General features: G+C 35.9%; 2 protein-coding genes across 9 annotated transcripts in view; one reads left to right on the forward strand and one right to left on the reverse strand.

Moving 5' to 3' along the window:
- The window catches only part of RBM12B (RNA binding motif protein 12B), a 51,754-nt gene that overhangs the window by 6,865 nt on the left and 24,990 nt on the right, over positions 1–19,899 (forward strand). The window lies entirely within an intron of this gene.
- On the reverse strand, positions 1,553–12,717 carry CIBAR1 (CBY1 interacting BAR domain containing 1). Of its 5 annotated transcripts, none has more exons than XM_039348700.1 (9): positions 12,396–12,582; positions 9,386–9,620; positions 8,802–8,909; positions 7,964–8,065; positions 7,174–7,179; positions 5,727–5,831; positions 4,813–4,926; positions 3,664–3,783; positions 1,553–2,834 (listed from the first exon to the last, which is right to left on the reverse strand). In XM_039348700.1, exons 1-9 carry the CDS (start codon positions 12,425–12,427, stop codon positions 2,745–2,747), a joined length of 912 nt encoding a protein of 303 aa, XP_039204634.1. In that variant the 5' UTR covers positions 12,428–12,582; the 3' UTR covers positions 1,553–2,744. The 5 variants fall into 5 exon arrangements, 4 of the variants coding, with proteins under 4 accessions (XP_039204634.1, XP_039204635.1, XP_039204636.1 ...); XM_039348701.1 differs by having other exon boundaries at positions 8,841–8,909; positions 12,396–12,563; XR_005557334.1 differs by having other exon boundaries at positions 2,803–2,834; positions 3,664–3,795; positions 12,396–12,658.

Here is a 19,899-nt window from a genome sequence, read left to right on the forward strand (position 1 = left end):
TAAAAGTGAGGTTTTGACTTTCTTAGGAGTTGATTTAGAGTCCATCTACAATCCAAAAAGGTCCAACTAGCTCATCTTTAATACCAGCCCAAACCAGGACCCCACTTCCACCCTGCTGGCGTCTTGAGTTGAAGTGGAGCTCTGTGCACGTTACCATGGGCCCAACCATCTGGTCCATCAAGTGTCCCTCTCATCAATTGATAAAACCTTTGAAAAATCTGTCTTCAGATATTTCTTGGCCCAGTTTTGCCATTTCAACTTATGTGCCTTTTTCAGTGGTAGTTGGGTTTCAGCCTTTCTTACCTTGGCCATGTCTCTGAGCATTGAACACCTTGTACTTCTGGATACTCCAGGTATGTTGCAATTCTGGAATATGACCGCACTAGAGGATAATGTGTTCCTGATAGTGTCACATTTGATTCGTCTCAAATCTTTGGCAGTTAACATGCATCTTTTTTTTTCTCATTGCATTTCTTGCAACCCTGTTGACTATTTGCAATAAAACATTTGATGGTTCTGTGATCAAGCCCCAATATCTTAGCAATTTCAAAAGTGCTACATCCCTCTGAAACACTTTTTACAATCTTTGACTTTTTAGTGTCAGTTAAATCTCTTTTTTGCCCATTTTGCCTGAGGAAAAGAAGCTGCCTAGTAATTATGCACACCTTGATATAGGGTGTTGATCTCCTTAAACTGTTACACCCTCTCATTACACAAATATACATTACTTGATATGCTTGTATCCGTTAAACATTCAAGTTTATATAGCTTGGAGGTGGAAAATATGCATGAAAATGATATGGTCAAAATATGGTCAAACTATGCACAGTGTATGGGATAAGTAAGGAAAAGTCAGAATGACAGTCTCCTCAGTCAATGAATCTTATTTCATATACCACTAATCTTGTCTTTTAAAGGTAGCGTTTGATATGAATAAAAGGAACTCCTGTCATCTAGGGACCTGGATGATAACTGAATTATTCATACTAAAGCAAAATTTTGGCACTTGTTTTCTATGCAGATGAAATGTGAAAATACAAGTTATAACTTGAGTTGTATGTGTACAGTACTTTATGATCTCTTAGCCTTGGGAAATGGTGACTTTTTTCTGAAATTCCTCTGGTAGAATTCCAATAACAACTAATAGTAATATTAAAAATCTGCCATTCACATTTTAGTAGAAAATGCTGCATTTCCAATTCCTTCAACATATCTTTGCAGTATTTATTACTCTAGCTGAGCCAGGGAAAATGTTTTTCAAGTATGACTAGTATAGAAAACTGCTTTTGTGGCGCATAGATATGTAGTTTATCAAATATTGATTTGCAAGCTCAGTCATTGTATTCCAGGATAATATTCTTGGCACTATTATACAGTGTTAATTTATTTTTAGTTACTGATGTGAAGAGATTATGCTTCAGTTTTAGGTGTTTGCACATCTGCATTTTAAATGCTTATTTATTATTCCCTTTAGTTTCAAACTTAGTGTTTTGTACAGTTTAAAACACTGTGCTATGGGCTTCAGTTTAAGAATCACTAAGACAGATATAACTAAATGTGAAAATGCATTTTTTATTTTTAAAATATGTGATAACCTGCAATTAAATAGAATGGATGTTAGAATACTGCTAATACATAATGCACTACTTCTAATTATGAAATGAGAAGAAAATTTAAATCCCATTTTTCTTCTAAAGTCATGTATGAATTTTGACTACAAGCTTAAAGCTACACCATAAAATGCTGAAAGGTAAACTTTTAATACTGACTCACACTGCTTCTGTTGCAAATCAAATATCATTATTCAGTTAAACACCAAAAACTAGATTTTGGGGAAGAATCTGGCTAAGGATGAGCAGAGAAAATTACATTCAGGCTTCACTGACAACTCTCCAGTTATATGGCATACTGGAAGATAAGGCTGGAAATGATTAATGATCAAGATCTTTTTAAGTTGTTCTCAACTTACAGCTGTTTGTTTGTTCATTATAATGGCACTGAAAAAAGTGACTTATGACTTTAGTTTTGCAACATCCTGATGGACATGTGATCAAAATTTGGGCACTTGGCAAGTGGCATGTATTTATGACAGCTTCACTGACCCAGGGTCATGTGATCATCATTTATAACTTTGCCAGCCAGCTCCCAACAAGCAAGTCAATGGAGGAAGCCTGATTCGCTTAATGACTGGATGTTTCACTTAACAACTGCCGATTCACTTAACTGTGGAAAAATAATAAAATGAATAAAATAAAAATTGTCTTGTTTAGCAACAGAATTTTGGGGTTCAATTGTAGTTGTAAGTCAAGAACTACAGGTACTTGTTTAGAATTATAGCATTGTGTAAAGGCCAAAGCAAATTTAGATGTTTTGACAGCGGATAGATTCCATGATACATCAAAGAAATTTATGTAATTCACTTTGTTACTGGGGGATGGCTACTTATATTTAATAAATATGAACATATACCTCATTCCCCTTGTTAATAATGGGAATGTCTGTTTTGAAAAGCAAAGAAACAAACTTGGTGAATTCCTTACAGTAATTGTCAAAATTGACACCACCTTTTAAAGAATATCTCCATTTTAGCAACTTTTTGTACATGTTATACAATTAAGAGATCATAAGGTGGTCAAATAATGTATCTTTGTTATAATTTTAATGGCTGTCCTTATGATGTCTTAACATGAAATGTAAATACAATTAGCATTTTTAATTTGAGGAATATTTTGTTGTGGCAAAAGCTATCTTTCCTCCTTAGTGGTTTCTAATTCTTCCTCTTCCTCTTCCTCCTCTTCATCTGCCTCCTCTTCCTTAAGGCGATTCCTAGCAATCTGTCACCAAAGAATAAAACTGAAAAAAGCACTCATTGGAAAAAGAAAAACATGTTTGTACAGTATTTTTTGTATGTTAAGGATTCATTGTTGGCTACATATCAGCTATCTTTCTGAATTATATGTTTAATGGCTTACAAATGGAAGTATTTTCAGCCAGGTTTTCCAAAATGAACAAATACAGATAAGATGCAAAAATAAATTGGCACGCACATTTTTAAATTTAACAGATTGCTTTTAGCCCAAAACATATATATGTATTTTACATGGAGCTGCATTACAAATGCTAACCTCAATATTTGAAAATGGTACTAAAAAAGCCCCTTAAAACAAATTCCACTATTACCTCTAAGGTTTTCACAAATAATTTACATATCTGAGTATGTGTAATATCATTTCATAAATGATTTACACATCTCAGTGTGCGTATTCGCTTTTAGAAATAAAAGGTTTATTTATTTATTTATGAGACTTATATACCGCTTTAAGTGCAAGCACTCTCTAAGCGGTGTACACCAGTAAGCAATGTATATATATATTTACATTGCCCCCAACAATCTGGGTCCTCATTTTACCTACCCCGGAAGGATGGAAGGCTGAGTCAACCTTGAGCCGGTGAGATTTGAACCGCTGACCTGCTGAACATCGTCAGCTAAAGTGGCCTGCAGCAAATTCATTTTTAATTATTCACTGAAGTGGCAAGTAAATTGGACATTCGAACAATTTGATATCCAATAGATTTCTGGTTAGAGATAATAGATTATTTGGAAAGGCTATATTAAAACATTTATAGCATTTAGTAAGAAAAATATTCAAGATCTTTTTTTACCTGGACTATTCCAGTACAAGTTCTGGAAGAACCAGTTCTCTGAAGGGGAGATTTGGAATTTGCACGAACAATATCCAAACGGGTTTGATGTTCTGGTGGATAAAGTGAACTCCGAAATACCTGTTAATAAAACTTAAATGTTGATAGTGAGATTTGGAATGCATGCAGCAATTCTGAGGCACACTATTAGTACTATACTGATTTAAGTGATATAAACATCACTTCAATGCATAATTTCTTGGAATACTCCAGTAGACCGCATTTTAATCTAAACAGACTGATGTAAATCAAAGTAATAAGGTTTCTAGGATGTACTGTAAATAGCTGCAAAGAGAGCAAGCTGAATAATAACACCACTTCATCTTTTCTGAAAGTATAAATGTTACCAGACATGAACGTCAGTCCAAAATCTAGATATTAATTAATATGTGTAGGCCAAGCAGGAGAGCTTGTATAATTGAAGTTTCCTTTATCTCTTAAGTACTGAAGAGAAAAGCTAGAAATCTATTTTTTGAAAGTCATTCGGTTTTAAATTATCAAAAGCAATTTAAAAAGTTTTGGCTGAATTTATGTTACCTATGCCTAGTTTATTGTTATATCTCAACTTCTAGATGCGGAAGAATTTCTGCAAATCAGGTTAAAAAGGCTTATTTATTTGCCTTCCATGTCACAAAGAAAGCCATTTTGAACTGCTAGCAGCTGAAGTGCTAACACTTAAACCAGCAAAAATTTCAACACATTCCTTATCAGACAATTTCGGGAGGCACATTACACTTTTAAAAAGTTGAAATTAGGAAGACAGAGTTAAGTATAAATCTTCCTCTTACCCACTGCTTCCTATCATCAAATCTACTTTGATAAGATAGGAAACACTCAAATAAATTGCATCTCTACTTATGGAATGAGCAAGAATGGGAAACCTTTCTGTTGCTTATTCAACCTATTTATCTGCTTTAAAATATATACAGACTATAATTATTCCTTAACTGAGGTTTTTGTTTATGTTGAATAGAAGCATATACATTTTTAAATATCTTCAATTATCCAATAAAATATTTAAACATTATTTTTGAACAGCTAGCCTTTAAAACTAATATTCTACAAAATCAATTGACTACACCTTTACCAAAGACGCATTTGGTCTCTTACCTCTAAATCTTCATTCTCATCAATATTTTGTATATTTTGGAATGCAGCAGTATAAATTTCTATGGCTTTTCCATGAAATAACATTTCAATTGTAATGAATTCTGAAAGTATGTTCTAAAAATAAAGAGTACAATATTACATATATATTTATCTTTTGCTTTATGACAGTTGTGGCAATAAATGAGCCATCACTATGAAAACTAGAAAACTTCACTATGCTTGGGGGAAAAAAAGAATGTTCAATTTATTGTTTGTAACAGTCTTTGTATAATTGGTGCCTTTTGTACAGGCTGATTTAATATCTGCCTCGAAGAGACCAGTGCAGCCACAACTTATTCAACTGGGAAAAGTTCTTCTACACTTTCTTGTGGATCATCCGAGCATTATTTTTTTCCCACTCATCCTAGTATTTGTTTCAGTATTAAATACAGAGTTCCTGTTTCATTTATTTACTAAGGGAATTGCCTGCTCCTTAGAATTAATACATTTTAATATTAATCTATTCAAATACTAATTGCACTAGAATACTGTAATTCTAGTATGATCAAATTCAGTAATAAATCTGAGCAGTGTTGTTCTTCACTGTAAATGAGATATTTTAACAAGCAGCACTTTGTTGGGGCTAAACTGTGTCTCTGACATATGCTATGAATATTTAAAAACTGCCAGTTTGAATTGTTTAGCGAACTTAATTTGAATTGTCACTAAACTTGAACATGACAACTTTAAAAATAAAACCAGGAATTATATGTTTTCTAGGGTCCTCACATGGAGGCTAACAAACTTGGCTCACTTATTTACAAGTTCTTTAAATGTGTGGAGAGGTTTGTGTCAAGATTGTGTTTGTTCCCATTTCAGAAATAGTCTTCTAACCCCACTATCTGTATTGCATTGATCCAGAATTACATACCTACCTTAATATCTTTTATCTTTTGTTTTTCAAAATTGTCAATTGTTTCTTCCAACTGCCGACTCGTTCTAGTTGCATCCAGAGAGGCTCTCTGTAATTCACTTTCAGCCTTAAAAATAAAGTATTTTTTTCCTACAACAGATGTTTTCCAATGTTCCATTTAAAAATTAGATAAACTGCTTGAGAAAGCATATTGCTGGATCTATAGTCCTAGATAGGATACTCTAAGTAAATTAACATTCATTTTCCCACAGTTTGGAAAACTTCTACCTAGTGGAACTACACCAATATATTGTTGCACATATTCATAATTAGCATAATTGGAAAAGTGCCAATATCTATAGCTTGGGTGTAGGATAAGTCTGTAAACAAAAAGTTTGGAAACCAACCCACATGCTTGGAAAATGAACCTCCACCCTCACAATTGGAAAAGTTTGATTCCTTAATCAAATTAAGTATGCTCTATTGGAGAAATAATTACAAAGTCAAACAGATTTAGGAACAGTCTTTTTAAAACACCTTTTAAAATATTTTCTGGACATTGAAAGTACCTATTAACCATAAATCCTTACTGGAAGTGGGACTCACAATTTTCCCAAGAGACTGCTGTAGTTTTAGGATCCTTGGGAAAATGTTTCTAAAGATTTCTAAGATATAGAGGGGAAAATGCTTTTATTTTTCTCACATGTAACTTAGAAATATTTGCTGGAAACATTATTTGCAATAGATGTGCTGATAAAGCATAACTATTCTTTCATTCTTAAGACTTAATTCAAAGATTTTATGGAATTTAAGCTGATTTGTTGGTATAGTTTTTAATCTTGGGAGTAATAGTTTTCTTAGTATTTTCAATTTATTTCATGTTTAGTTGTTTTTTTATTTATACTACTATATTCTTAAGAAATAAAACAATAAAAAATAAAAGTTAAAATACTATAAGAACATTCTATTTAAATCTAGATTGTGCCCATATGGTGAACAAGCTACTGAAACTGATACCATGAGCCGTTTACTCCTAACCTTGGTCATTCTGATCAGTTTTATTTACAAATATTACGTTAGGACTTCAATGATTATATTTCTTTAAATGTGACTAAATTTTATTGTGTAATATGAAGATATACAGCAGTTTGGATCTCTTACCTAATTTATATTAGCTATGCAATGTTTTATGCCAATACTATTCATTAATTTTAATTAAAAAAATCAATTTAGCTAGCTAATTTATGAATTTTAATACAGTATATTAGTTAGAAAGCATGGTGCCAAATTCCTTTTTTTGCCTTCCAAAATAAGAGATCTTTAATGAAAATCTACTTCTACTCTTATTTCTGATCTTAGTTATCTGTAGGTATATGTAACTTATTTTTCTTATTGGTGGAACAATTATAAAGATGAAAAAGCATAATTGTCAATAGAATTTATGCTATCATTTTAGATGGAAGACTCACCTGTGACTGAAGGTGTTAACAGTAAAGGAAAATGTTCTAAGTTACAGAAAATACTACAGCAGTATTTCTGATATTTAAAGAATCCTTTCTGTATAACAACTCATCAAGCTTCTAGTTTATCAGACAGAAATAATTGATGGCTTTCAATTTTTAGTAAATCTTGAAACTATAAAAAATTAGGGAGTAAAGAAAAAGAATTCTATAAGCAGGTAATTACTTTTAATTGCTGAATAATCAATATAACTACTTGTCAACTAAGGCAGGGGTCCCCAACCTATGGTCCTATGGGGTCTTGGGCAGCAGAAATGGCTGCCCGGTGCGCGCACATGCGTGGGCGCATATTTCCCCCCCTCACGCCTGCAGCCCCATTTGCACATGCACGCGGGTGGGAATGGGGATCCTAGCACGGTGTGGGTGTCTGCAGTCTGTTTGTGCATGCGCTGCTAGCCCGGGTGATTTGCATGGCCCATTCGCACATGCATGAATGGGCCGCTATCCACTGTGGGGGAAGCGTGGCCATTTGTGCATGCACACAGCGCATGCCACATGCGCAAATGGAACTGCTAATGCCACGCCAGTGTGCTTGGTTCCGTGTGCACATGTGCACACCAATTTTGAAGCTACTCCTTCCCTCCGGTCCTCGAGCCCGGAAAGGTTGGAGACCTCTGAACTAAGATATTTTAGGAAAACAATGTAAAAGAAATTGCATTTGATTTTTTTACATGTATCAATCTTTTCAAGAGTTTAACTATTGCATATAAAGTTTTAAATAAATGTGTGCAAAGGATACAATAATATGCCGATCAGATGGATTTCGTTGACGGGTCCTCTCCAGTTGAGATAACTGTTTTGCTTCTCTGTTCTTTGCTGTTAAAGTTGCTTTAAGATCTTCCTACAAACAGATTGTAGGCATGTCAAAAACTATATTTTTAAAAAAGAGGTTTCTAATTATTTACATTTTTGTGGAATTCAAAAGCAATTCAACTTACTTAAGATTGTCGATTAAATTATACAACAAAGGTTGTGCTTTTAGATAAAGTATTTTTCCCATTTTTCAAGAATTGCTGTAGAATGAACTATTAGGTAAGGCTTTTTTTCCCAGCATCCTGTTTTCCAATGTCTTGGGCAACATATGAGGAAAACAGCCATTTATCATAATTGGATCTTCACTACTGATATCTGGAGCAGGGGTGAGCAATTTTCCCAAGGGGCCACAGGAGAAACTGGGACTCTTATGGAGGGCCACTGCCCACTGACACCAGGGCCTTGCTTCCCTGTGGCTGATGGCCAGACAGGGACAACAAAAAGGACAGATATGGACCATGGGCCATAAAATGCCCAGGCCTATTGTTTCTGAACTGGAAGGTACTGTTTGGTTAATAGTTGATTTAATATTCAGTATATTTATATGTAGGTTTGGATGAACAAATGAAATTATGATTATATATACATGCTTATTAAATGAATTTGAGTAAATATATGCTTTTGAATTTCCAAGTTTTCCTGGATATTGCCAGTTTTGAATATCCAAACATGCAGAATTTTAATTACATGGCCTTTTATAGGTTTTAGGATTTGATTACTTGAATTAAAAAAGACTTAGAAACACCAGGTTCTTAGAGAAGTACCTTAAAACATGAAAAAGGGAAACAAAGTCTGTCACATACTCTTTTAAGTTTTATGATGGTCCCATAACATTTCAGAGGTTCAACAACTTTAGCTTCAAGTCTTTCTACCTATAAAAAGAGGTCATGATTAATCATTCTAGAATTTTTCATTGCATAAATTCCCATTATTTTCAGTGAATCTGAAATATAGAAAACAATCAAGGAAGTAACAGAGGGAAAAACCCTTTTTTCTGCAATAAAGAAATCTAATGATGTGTTAATTGGTATACTCATTATTTAGTTTAAAATACAATCATTAATTTGCCATTGTCATCTTTTAAAGTTTAATGCAACTTAAACTCACAAACCCTTAATATCTTTTTAATATACTGAAAAAAGGGTTTTAATTCTCCCTGAAAATTTATTCTGGAATGAATCAGGGACTATATCAGAAATTATCAAAATTATCTATGGGTAAGTTAAACTGTATAGTATTAGATTTCAATGGCTCTAATTGTAATTTATTTATTATCATGGTCATAACGTGCAAATATTCAAAATTTGAGTACTGACATATAAGAAAATGTATGCATGTAAATTTATACCTCTGCTTGGCGATAATCCTGAAGCTTGGAAAACTCATCTGCAAAATTTTTCAATCCAAACTTTAAATTTGGTGTTTCTGTAGCTGCATAAGCATGTATCTCATTTACTAAAAGGTCTGCTTTGTCTCGTAGCCTGGCAGTTTTTCGTACATATGCTGCAAATATTTGACATAATTCACCAAAATGTTTTTCCACATTTGAAACAGCTTCCCGTATTTGTCTGGTCTGGTTATCCCTATTTAAAAAAAGACAAAGGACAGTGTTGAGAATTATAAGCACATCCAACATTACCAGCAAACTTTACTTGGGGAAGCAGCATTTGTTAGACCTGAGTTTCCATTAAATCTGAATAGAAAATCTAACCTATGTACATAAACCTTGACTTATGATCACCTTGGGTGACTGGATGGGAAGTAAGCCTTGGCCTACAGATGGCAACTGCCCTCTGTATGCGTGTTGCTTCTGCTGACCTTCTTGGGATTCTCCTGGCTCCTAACCTGGCTATTCAGCAGGCATGGAAGTTTAAAGCTGGTCAGCAGAGTAGTACTTGTGAGACTTATGGGGCTCTCTATTTTTAATGCGGTTCTGTTTGTAGTCTCACGAGAAACTATTTGCTAGAATAGCACAAGGTTGCCATGAAGCTGGTAGCTTCTGCAAAGCTGGGCATTGCATTGCATTGGACAGGCTTCTCTGCATAAAACAAAAAAAAATAAACTGAGTACTCCTGGCCTCTGGAGCTGGGTGGGGAGCAGGCTAAGTCCTGCAAGTCTCGGGTGGCTGGATGGCAAGTAGGTATCAGTTTACAGGCTATAAGTGACCTGCATGGGCCGATTGCTTCCGTGGACCAGCTTTAGATTTCCTTGCCTGGCTGAATAGCCGGGCTGAGAGCTGGCCAAGACCTGGTGAAGGGGCAGGACAGGGAATAGAGCACCAGGTGTCTTGGAAGTGGAGGAGGCCTTTGGAGACCTGTGCTAGGCGTCCAAGGACGTCCCTCACCGGAGGCACCTGTTGCTCCATTTAACAACTGATACATTCATTTAAGGATTACATTGGGGAGAGTAGGAATGGGGTCATTAAATGACATGATTCACTAATCACCATTGGAATATGCAAGTGTAATGGGCAGGCTCCATGGTAGTAAGCTGAGGGCTACCTGTGTGTGTGTGTGTGTGTGTGTGTGTGTGTGATAAAATAAAAAACTATACTGAACTACACAGAGCAGGAAAAAGAACATAACCCTGAAAATAAATAGCAGCAGCTAAACAAAACAACAAAAAGACAAAAATGCTAAATTAAAAAGAAAAAAAGAACAAGTTATTGAAATTGTATAACTTTTTTTTCAATTTCATCAACAGTTTTATTTTTAAACAATAAGTAAAACAGGCAATGAAGAGTCAATTCCTGCCTCTTCTTCGGTACAAAGCTAACTGAAAAGTTGGAAGCCTCATTAAGCCAACCTTTAGACTTCGATATTTGAGCATTCTTCCTGAAATGCATAATTCAATGATAATTATTGAATTATCATAATTTCATTCATGTACAAAGCTATATTTCAACTTGAATATTGTTATGATTAAATTTTTAAACAATGTAATGTGTAATTTCCTTCAGTTTACTGTATGGATCACATACAAATATATACTGCTACTACCATACCAACTGAGATATATAAACAAGCAGTTTTGGTGGATTGTAATAGATTAGGTTGACTAGCTTAGTTTAAATTCAAAACCTGCATATTTTTTGATCATACATACATACAAAATTTGGAAATAAGGTTTCACAGAGGATGTTTTTAAACATCTAATGACCAAATTACCAAAGTACAACAATATTGAATTTATTTTTACTTAATACAATATTTATTGCTACCAAGGTTAAGATGGTCTCCACTTTCTGACTAAGGTAAATGTTGCAATCAGAGGTGTATACCTGGGTAAATAGCTAATAAATGAAAAGCTGCATTGGTTTGAATTCTCATACTAAAATACCTATAGTCATAAAAATAGCCCCTGTGATTTGGTGTTTGATATGCTAGCAAAAATTGTCCTTCTGCATCAACATACAGATGTAAATAGGTCAAGGAGTCACCTAATCCAGCCCCATGGTCAGTGCAAATTCTGCTAAAAATTGAAGACCTAATAGTAAAGGTTTCTCTATCAGTCATGTCTGACTCTAGAGCAGTTTCTTGACCAAGGGAACCAGTGTTGTCCAAAGACAACTTCCGTAGTCATGTGGCAGCATGGCTATACACCAAAGGTGCTCAGAACACCCTTACCTTTCCACCAAAGTGGTACCTATCTGCAAGCTTTTGAACTATATACTACATTTTCCTAGCCTTCCCCAAAGCATTTAAGACTTGGGGTTCACGTCTTTATGCAGGCCCCGGTTTGGTTTAGTTTATTGTTTTAATCTGGACTGTCTGTGAGATTGCAAACCCCTTTTGTGCCCAGGAAGAGAAGCCGGGTGAGCTCGAATGAGGGGACGTCGCCGCTTCTTTCAGCGGTGCGGGCCAGAAGACGAGTCCCCAAGTGCTGCCAAGCCTATGATGTACATGGGAACTGGGAAAGGAGGAGCGAGCGCTCTTTCCGAGGGCCTCGAATGCCTCACTCCTTTTCGTTCAGGATCAGGGCGAGGATGCCGACCGGGAGTGGGGAACTATGCCCTTTGATGACTTGTGGCTGGCTTCAACTTGTGGAGTTGAAGTCCAAGTCATCAAAGGGCCATAGTTTCCCATCCCTGTTGTAAAACATGCGCTGGACTACCATTCCCATATGCTCTGATCAAGATGAGGAAGGATGCTTTTAGGTCGACAGGCCTTTTCTTCTGTCTTCTCCTTTTCTTCTCTTCTCCCCCTCTTCTCCTTCAATGGGACAGATCGGCTCTCGCCCTACCCGGACAACGCTTCCCTCCATGCCAGGGCGAGCACACACCCCGCGCCGGGGAGCGTGGGACCCGAGCAGGATGCCCCAGACCAGAAGCCCTCTCTTGCCCCTCCGCGATCCGTTACCTGGCGTCCAGCCCTCTGCCCAGCATCAACATGGCGACTGCGACCAGCCGCTGCTGCCGCTGACGGTTGAGAGAAAGTGGATGGTGCGCGCATGCGCTTCACTTCTCTCCGGTTGCCCTGGAAGCCAAGCACCGCCCACCCGGCGGCTGATGCGATGTTCCTCTTTGCCTTTCAACAGAACGGGCGGTTGGAGGCGTTAGAGTCATCCCTGTTACTATGTTTTTTTCTCCTTTCCTCAATGGCAGAATCGGTGGTGCTACTTTACATTCTTTCCTTCGTGAAACCTTATTTGCATTTCTGGATAACCCATCTCCGATGCACTAAATCAGCTGGTCCCTAGGTGGCAGTAAAGTGATAGGAAAACTCTTTACTTCCCTCTGATTCGGTTTTTTGCAGCTTAGATATGGCAGCCTTATATCTTGGGATTTTCCCAGGGAGACCTGACGGGAACTTCAGCCTCATTTTCCCTGTCGATTCAAGCATCTATTTTTTCTTCTTCCGGGAACTCAAGAGTGTTTGCTGAATAAATGTTGAATAAATCTTTCTATCTCCCTCCCACTGTGAAAAGGTGGCAAAAGAAATACAGTACCATTTATTTTCAACTTCTGCAGGAATGGCTGCTGCCCAGTAAACGTAAATGAATGAAGAAATGGCAAAAGAAACTATGATAAGGGTAGCCTCAGTTTTTTTTTGCTAAGTATGAATTAAGTGCTTTCCAGTTGAAAGCTGCAAAAGCAAATGGAAGAGATAACTTTTGGTAGTCCTCAGTATTCCTTGGAGATATTACTTCTCATTCCCCACCATTACACACTGAAGAAAAAGTCAAATGAACAAATGACAGAGAATCCTAACTTTATTAGTCATGACTAAAATTGAATGACACTATTCAAAAATTAGCAGCAGCAGGAGGTGATTATCTTCATGCTCTGCTGGGGAATCATTTTCTATTAAGTTACAGTACAGATAGTACATGACTTATGACCAGTCCTTAAGGATTGTTAACAGTCACAGCGGCCTTGGAATGGGTGCTTTACAACCTGTAAAACACTTCCAGCCATTACAAAACATTGCACTGCCTTGGTCATGTGCCTGCATTTCAGTCACTTGACAACCTGTTGGTATTTACAACCCATTGCAAAGTGCCCTATGATCATGTGATTTCCATTTGGAAACTTTTCTGCTGGCTTCCCCAGAAAATCAACTCAGCATGGAAGTTTGCAAGAGGAGGGGATATTGGATTTGAGGGCTATTTCCCCAGCATGCCAAGTTCCCCTCCCCTCCATGCCAGGAGTCAACACTGAGTTGAAGACACTCCCCCCCCAACAGCCCTTACAGACCACTATCAGTGGTGTACAACAACAACAAAAAAACAAAACAAAACAATAATGTTGGAAGGGACCTTGGGGTCTTCTAGTGCCTGAGCCCTGCTCAGGCAGGAAACCCTATACCATGTCAGACAAATGGTTGTCCAGTCTCTTCTTAAAAACTTCCATTGTTGCATCATTCACAACTTCTGGAGGCAGGTTGTTCCACTGATTAATTGTTCTAACTGTCAGGAAATTTCTCCTTAGTTCTAGGTTGGCTCTCTCCTTGATTAATTTCCATCCATTGCTTCTTGTCCTGCCTTCAGGTGCTCTGGAGAATAGATTGACTCTCTCTTCTTTGTGGCAACCCCTGCGATATTGGGACATTGCTTAAAATTAAACCCTGTAAAATTAAAACCAGTACAATACCTAAAAATGATCATCACTCCTCAAAAAACACCACCTAACAGGGGAAGCACATAGCACAATCAAAACAACAAATGGGCATATTGGAAGAGCTTGCGGAAAACCCCCAGATTTTTAATAATGTCTAAAGGCTTTCAGGGAAATCCAAGCTTCCCAAGAGGATGTCATTCCAGGATCAGGCACTGCATTGTACTTGTTGTCATCTGCATTGCCAGAGAATTGTCATATATGTTATATAAGGCCAACTTATACCATTTATCATTCTTATGCTATTGGAACTTTTGATGTTTTCTTTGTTAAAAGATTTTCTATATAACATGTAGCTTTGACCTCAGCATTCTTAAATTAAGACACTAAATACAATATATTTCAGGTAATGCAGATGTGGTATCAAATCAGCTCAAATTCTGAAAATGATTAAAAATGCACATTTCTGGTAAAATTCCAAACCTGGAGGAACAAATCACTATGGCTGGGCTTTGTTTTCTGCAACTACAGACTTCCAGTGCTTATGTGAATATATGTCTTGGAAATTATGCGATAGTACAACTCTTTTCCTCTGGCAATCTGCCAGACAATACACTTGAATATTTTCCTAAAGTTCTGCAAAGACATTTTGCTTGAATTTGTTTTCTCTGTTTAGTGGTAAGCAAACAGTAGGTGGCATTCACTTAGCATAATTTGAATTTTTATAGTATGGTTTTCTTGGCTGCTGTTTATGACTAATTTTAATTTGTTTTATAATATTTTTATTCATCCCGATTGCTTAGGGTTAGGTGAGTGAAAAATTTAAATATATGGAGAGAATAAATGAGCAGTATACAAATTAAAAAAAATTCTTTTCTTAACTTTGTTGAAAATAGACCCCTAGAGTTCTCCATTCTGAATCCCAAGCCCAGATGGTAGATCACTTGCCCACAGATTCCTGAAATATTAGTTTTAATTTATTGATGGTAAAGCCCAGCAGGTTGTTGGGAGGAGTGGGGGAAATGGTACAAGCCGCAGAAGTTTGATATTAGAGGAGAGGAAATACCTTGTATATTAGGAAGCTGTGGCCCAGGGTTTGTAATTATCAGGATGTAAGAAAGAACTCATGAGTGTAAAAATAAATGGGGAAAATTGTAAAGTAATTTGATCACAGGGAGAGACAAGGGGCTTCTTAGCAGAAAAAGGGGAGCTTGCAAGAAACCTGGAATTAGGAGAAGCGAGAGAAATGAACAAAACCTAATTTGGAGAAGATACAAAAGGTGTAATGTTGTGAGTTGCACAGAATACATCTAGAGGCAAGTGCAAACCTAGGGACTCCACTGAGGGAAATAGACCCAGAGAAACCAAGGTGGGAAGAAATGGCTAGCTTAGGGCAGTGTTTCTTAACCTCAGCAACTTTGAGATCTGTGGACTTAAATTCCCAGAATCCCTCTAGCCAAAGTGATCTACCTGTTTTATGATTGTTAGGATATACAATCATGATGGGGCAAGCTCCATTTATGGTTGTATGTTGAGGACTACTGTACTCCATTTTACCAGCCTTTTGTAAGCTGGAAAATGCTTGGGAAAGACATGTAGAAAACCTTTTTTAGAAGGCTTAATATCACAGTAACAGTCAGCAGATGGTGGTGTTGCATTACATTTCCTGATGTCTTTCAGTTGGGCATTTAGAATTGTTCAGTTCAGCACCTAAGGAACAGCAGGAGAGCTTGTCTTAGTTCTTACTTAGACTAAATATGAAGTAATACATCCAGCATTGCTGCCAGGCTGAGTTTCCTGAAGAAAAGAGGCTAGGTGTTGTTAGTTTTGTTTCTTTGGTGCAATTTCCAAATCTCGTATAGAGTGCCTGTTTAAATAATGTTGGTTATATTTATAATATATCCAATCATGAAACATAGCCATATCCTTTCATAAGGAAAATAGCTAAATGATTTAAAATACTGTACTTGCTATTACCTAACATTGAAATGTACTCATCCCAGCCATAGACATAGCTGTAATTATGGATGACACTATTTTTTAAATTTTCTTTTTCTGTTGGAAAAATAAATGATCAGGAAGAACTGGTCCTGAGACAATAAACCAGCTGTGCAACACTCTTATTTTAATGCATGATTCTACCCTGTGTAACATAACTAGTGATATAGTGAGACAAGAAAGTCTGTGGAAATGAGTTAACACAATTTTGCTCTCTAAATTGTGTTGGGTTATTTTTTATTTTATGTTATGGAGAAACTCAGTCATGATGCATTTGTATCTGTAGAATTTACATCTTTTCTTCTTCTTTAAACTCCAGCACTTGGGCTAAAATATCATTTTTATTGGGAGGGGGGAAGCTTCAAGGGTTTCAAAGCTTCAGGAATGAGTGTGTGTTCTAGATTTGACTTGGGAAACAATGTTTCCTCAAAGCTTTGGAGACTGTGTGCAAGACTTCTTTTGTGCAACCTTTTTTTTTTTTTTTGAAGCAGAGTTCAAATGTGTCTGCCAAGGCTTGAGTGCACCGAAGAAGGTATAATACAAATAATATACTTTATTTTTTATGAATTTGTGATGAAAATAATTTTGCTATTTTGTTAAAAATGCACCTAAACGTATAATAAGGTGCACTAGCTGTAATTTCATCTGCAAGTTGACCTGTTTAGAGCAGCTGACTTAATGGTTCTAAGACTGTACAGAGAAAAACATATGTTAAAGTTTTTCTGTGTGAACATATTTCCTATATTTCCAGCAAGAAAATCTTCACATTGTGAACACAAGAAACTGACCTGATCATTTTCAAAAGTGAATTCTACTGTGCTACTAAAGCAGACTCCTCCATCATCCAATCTCATTCTCTGAAAGCATGTTGGCACAATCATTTTCAGCTCATGAAGTAATTATAAAATTGCTTATCCACTTGATAATTTTCTTGGGACCTCCAATTTAAACAATCTTAACTTTAGTCATTCCATAAAACTGTCCTCTGATATCATTTAGTTTTACCATATGCAAATTGAAATGCTTATTTCAGATGTCAGATTGCATTTTGAAGCAACATGGATGATGAAGACAATATAAATGTTTTATTGATTTTTAAGAATTATAATCTTTAGTGCTTAGTAAACAATGTGTTGTCTGGGTTCATATATTTGACATTAACTTCTTCAATATGAATCTTTTCAGTACTACACAATCCAGTATTTTTCCCCTGATCCTCCTTTCTTCTCCATATTTTTTACATTTTCCCCTCATTACACAGTTACAATTTTTGGTACTATTGATGTATACAAAGTTAGATATAAGCATCTTCATCATATTTTACTAATATTATACAAATAACAATAATATCAATTCATAAATCAATATCCTGTTTTTCGTGCTCTTGTTAAGGTTTAATTTCCCATCAGTATTTAAAAATCTTTGTCAGTTATGATTTTCTCAATATTAATTACATTTATATAGCTAAATGTTTTATTCATACTAATTCTCTTATTTTCATATTTTCCATATCAAAAAAGAGAAAGAAAAAAAATGCTCTTTTAATTCTAAATCATATCTTTCATTATAAAAGTCTAATAGTATTTAAGGGTTGGCCATTCTTTTAACCTTATTCAAACAAGTATTTAAAAATATAATGCCTCTCTAAAAGGTTAAATTTTCTGTTTTTTAAATCTAACTTTTGTTTTCTTTCTTTGCAAAGTAGCTTTCCAAGCCAGGGCAATTAAATTACCTAGTAATTTTCTTTCTATTTTTGTGAAGACAATTTAGGTAGGGTATTTTTGGGGGGGAATTCCGCTCATTTATATTCCTTAAGCAACTCCCAGTTTCTTTCCTCCCTCAATTTCTCTTTTCATTCTGTCTCCCGAGTGACTTTTCTGTTAAAAGCTCTATATTCCATTTTTAAAATCTTCCTTGCCATCAGATGTATTTTGCAGACCTGAGGGATAAAGGATCTTTTTCATTTTCATCGTTATAGCTAAGTCTTGCAGTATTTTGTTTGTATATGGTCATTTACATTTCCCTTCTTTTATCTCTTCTGTCTCTAAATCCATTTCCTCTGCTTCATCTTCTGATTTCTGGTTTATTTGTTCATGCTTTGCAGTCATCTGAAAACTTTCTAGTTGTAGATTTAATTTGGAGATTTGCTCATTTATATTATCTAAGTTATTTTTAGTCTCATTATGTTTTTTTATGTCCTCTTTGTATGCAACAATTGTTTGGTGAATTAGTTGTAGCATAGAATATATTTCCTTCTGAAAGGTGTTTGTTTTTTCTTGAAGCATTGTTCCTGGAGATCCTCTAGTATCACCAGTGTCAGTAAGAATAGATCAAAGTTTCATCTAGTTTTCTTGTCTTTATATGTAGCCTTTATAATTCAATAGGTTCCAGGGTATAAGTCCAGTCCTGAAAGCAATATTTTATACTGATCCTTTATCTCAGGTATCCAAAAATTATCAACTAGGCAAGGTTGTAATCCACAATGTTCAAGGTATTCAAAAGATTCGACCTCCCTGAAAACAGCTCAAAAGTTTCTCCCAGTCAGGCATAGACCAAAGCCAGTTTTTTCTTTCTCTCCCATTAGCTTTTAAAATTAAAAGTCCAAGCTCAGTAGTTATTTATAATCCAAGAAGGTCAGGGTGATAAGTATGCCAAAATATTTTCCTTTATTGCCAGCTGTTCTCTCAAGCTAAGAGTCACCAAGCAGCCAGGAAACAATTATAGTGCTGTACACAAAGACACCACTAGATGTCATTCAAAGTCTATTTTCCACTCTTAAGAGAAAGGATTGATTTCTTATTTTTGCCTCAATGTTTTTTTTCCAAAGAGAAAATCTTAACAGTTATCTCAGTTCTCAAATTTATCAAAACTGTAGCTTTATATTACTTCCACTTTAGTATTATATGTTTCTGTCCCCCATAAAATTAAAACACTGCTTCCATTCACAATTGGAGGTTTTTTGCTTCTTGGGAGCCTTTCCCAGGAAATTCAGTTGTAAAATAGTAAAGAAAGGATCAATATTCTCACCCAGTTCCAAACATGCTGTTTACAATGTGTTAATTAGTGCTTTTTCTTCTTTGGTTGTCAGCAGCTAATGGCCGGCCACAGGTATGTAGCCAATCTTTCCCCTGCCGGTTTGGAAGGCGGATCGAACAGGAAGATTGCCATCTCTACATGATCAATAAGGCACCCCTTCTCTTCATCGCCTCTTTGGGGCAACTTTAGGTCATTTTTAGGACCCCCAGCAGGGTGAAATCGGGCGCAGAAGGCAGTGTCCTGCCTTCCTGTGTCCTGTTCCGCCATGACGCAAAACCGGAAGTCCTCAACAAAACTTCATTCTAATCTTTTAATATTACTTACTTCTCCATGCTTTTAAAATTTTTGTGCTGATATTATGCCCTTTACGGGTGCTCAAATTTAAAGTGATTTTTCCTCAAGTGGAAATTCATAGAACTGTCTCTAGCAAGAGTTCTTTAAAATGGACACATAGAGGTGTAAAAATTTTAACAAATAACCACTTTTCAGTTTAAAACAAGTAGTCTTGGGGTGAATTAAGATAGTCTTTTTCTGATAGCATTCTGGTTTACCAGACAGGAAGCAGCTGTCTTCACTGATAATAAGTAAGTTTTCAGCTGGTTCTCTACATAATGCTTAAGTATCAATCTGAGAACCAACTCTTGCAAGCAACTTTTAGAAATTAGACTGCTATTTTTATTTTGCTCAAAGTATTCCAAAATGTGATTATACTTGTAAATAATTGCTGAAAAGTGCCCAGTGCATGTTATTGGAAGGTCTGAAAGCTACTAAAT

Source organism: Crotalus tigris, unplaced genomic scaffold, assembly GCF_016545835.1.
Source record: "Crotalus tigris isolate CLP2741 ecotype Arizona unplaced genomic scaffold, ASM1654583v1 scf7180000018168.854452, whole genome shotgun sequence".
NCBI classification, from domain to species: Eukaryota; Metazoa; Chordata; class Lepidosauria; order Squamata; family Viperidae; genus Crotalus; species Crotalus tigris.

Excerpts from the sequence above, each read along its gene's own strand:
- CIBAR1 (XM_039348700.1), bottom strand. The coding sequence starts at position 12,427 with ATGTTGATGCTGGGCAGAGGGCTGGACGCCAG. Across the intron at positions 8,910-9,385 it reads AGGATTATCGCCAAGCAGAG|GTAGAAAGACTTGAAGCTAA; the intron begins GTATAAATTTAC and ends CTCTTTTTATAG. Across the intron at positions 4,927-5,726 it reads AAAAGATAAAAGATATTAAG|AACATACTTTCAGAATTCAT; the intron begins GTAGGTATGTAA and ends CTTTATTTTTAG.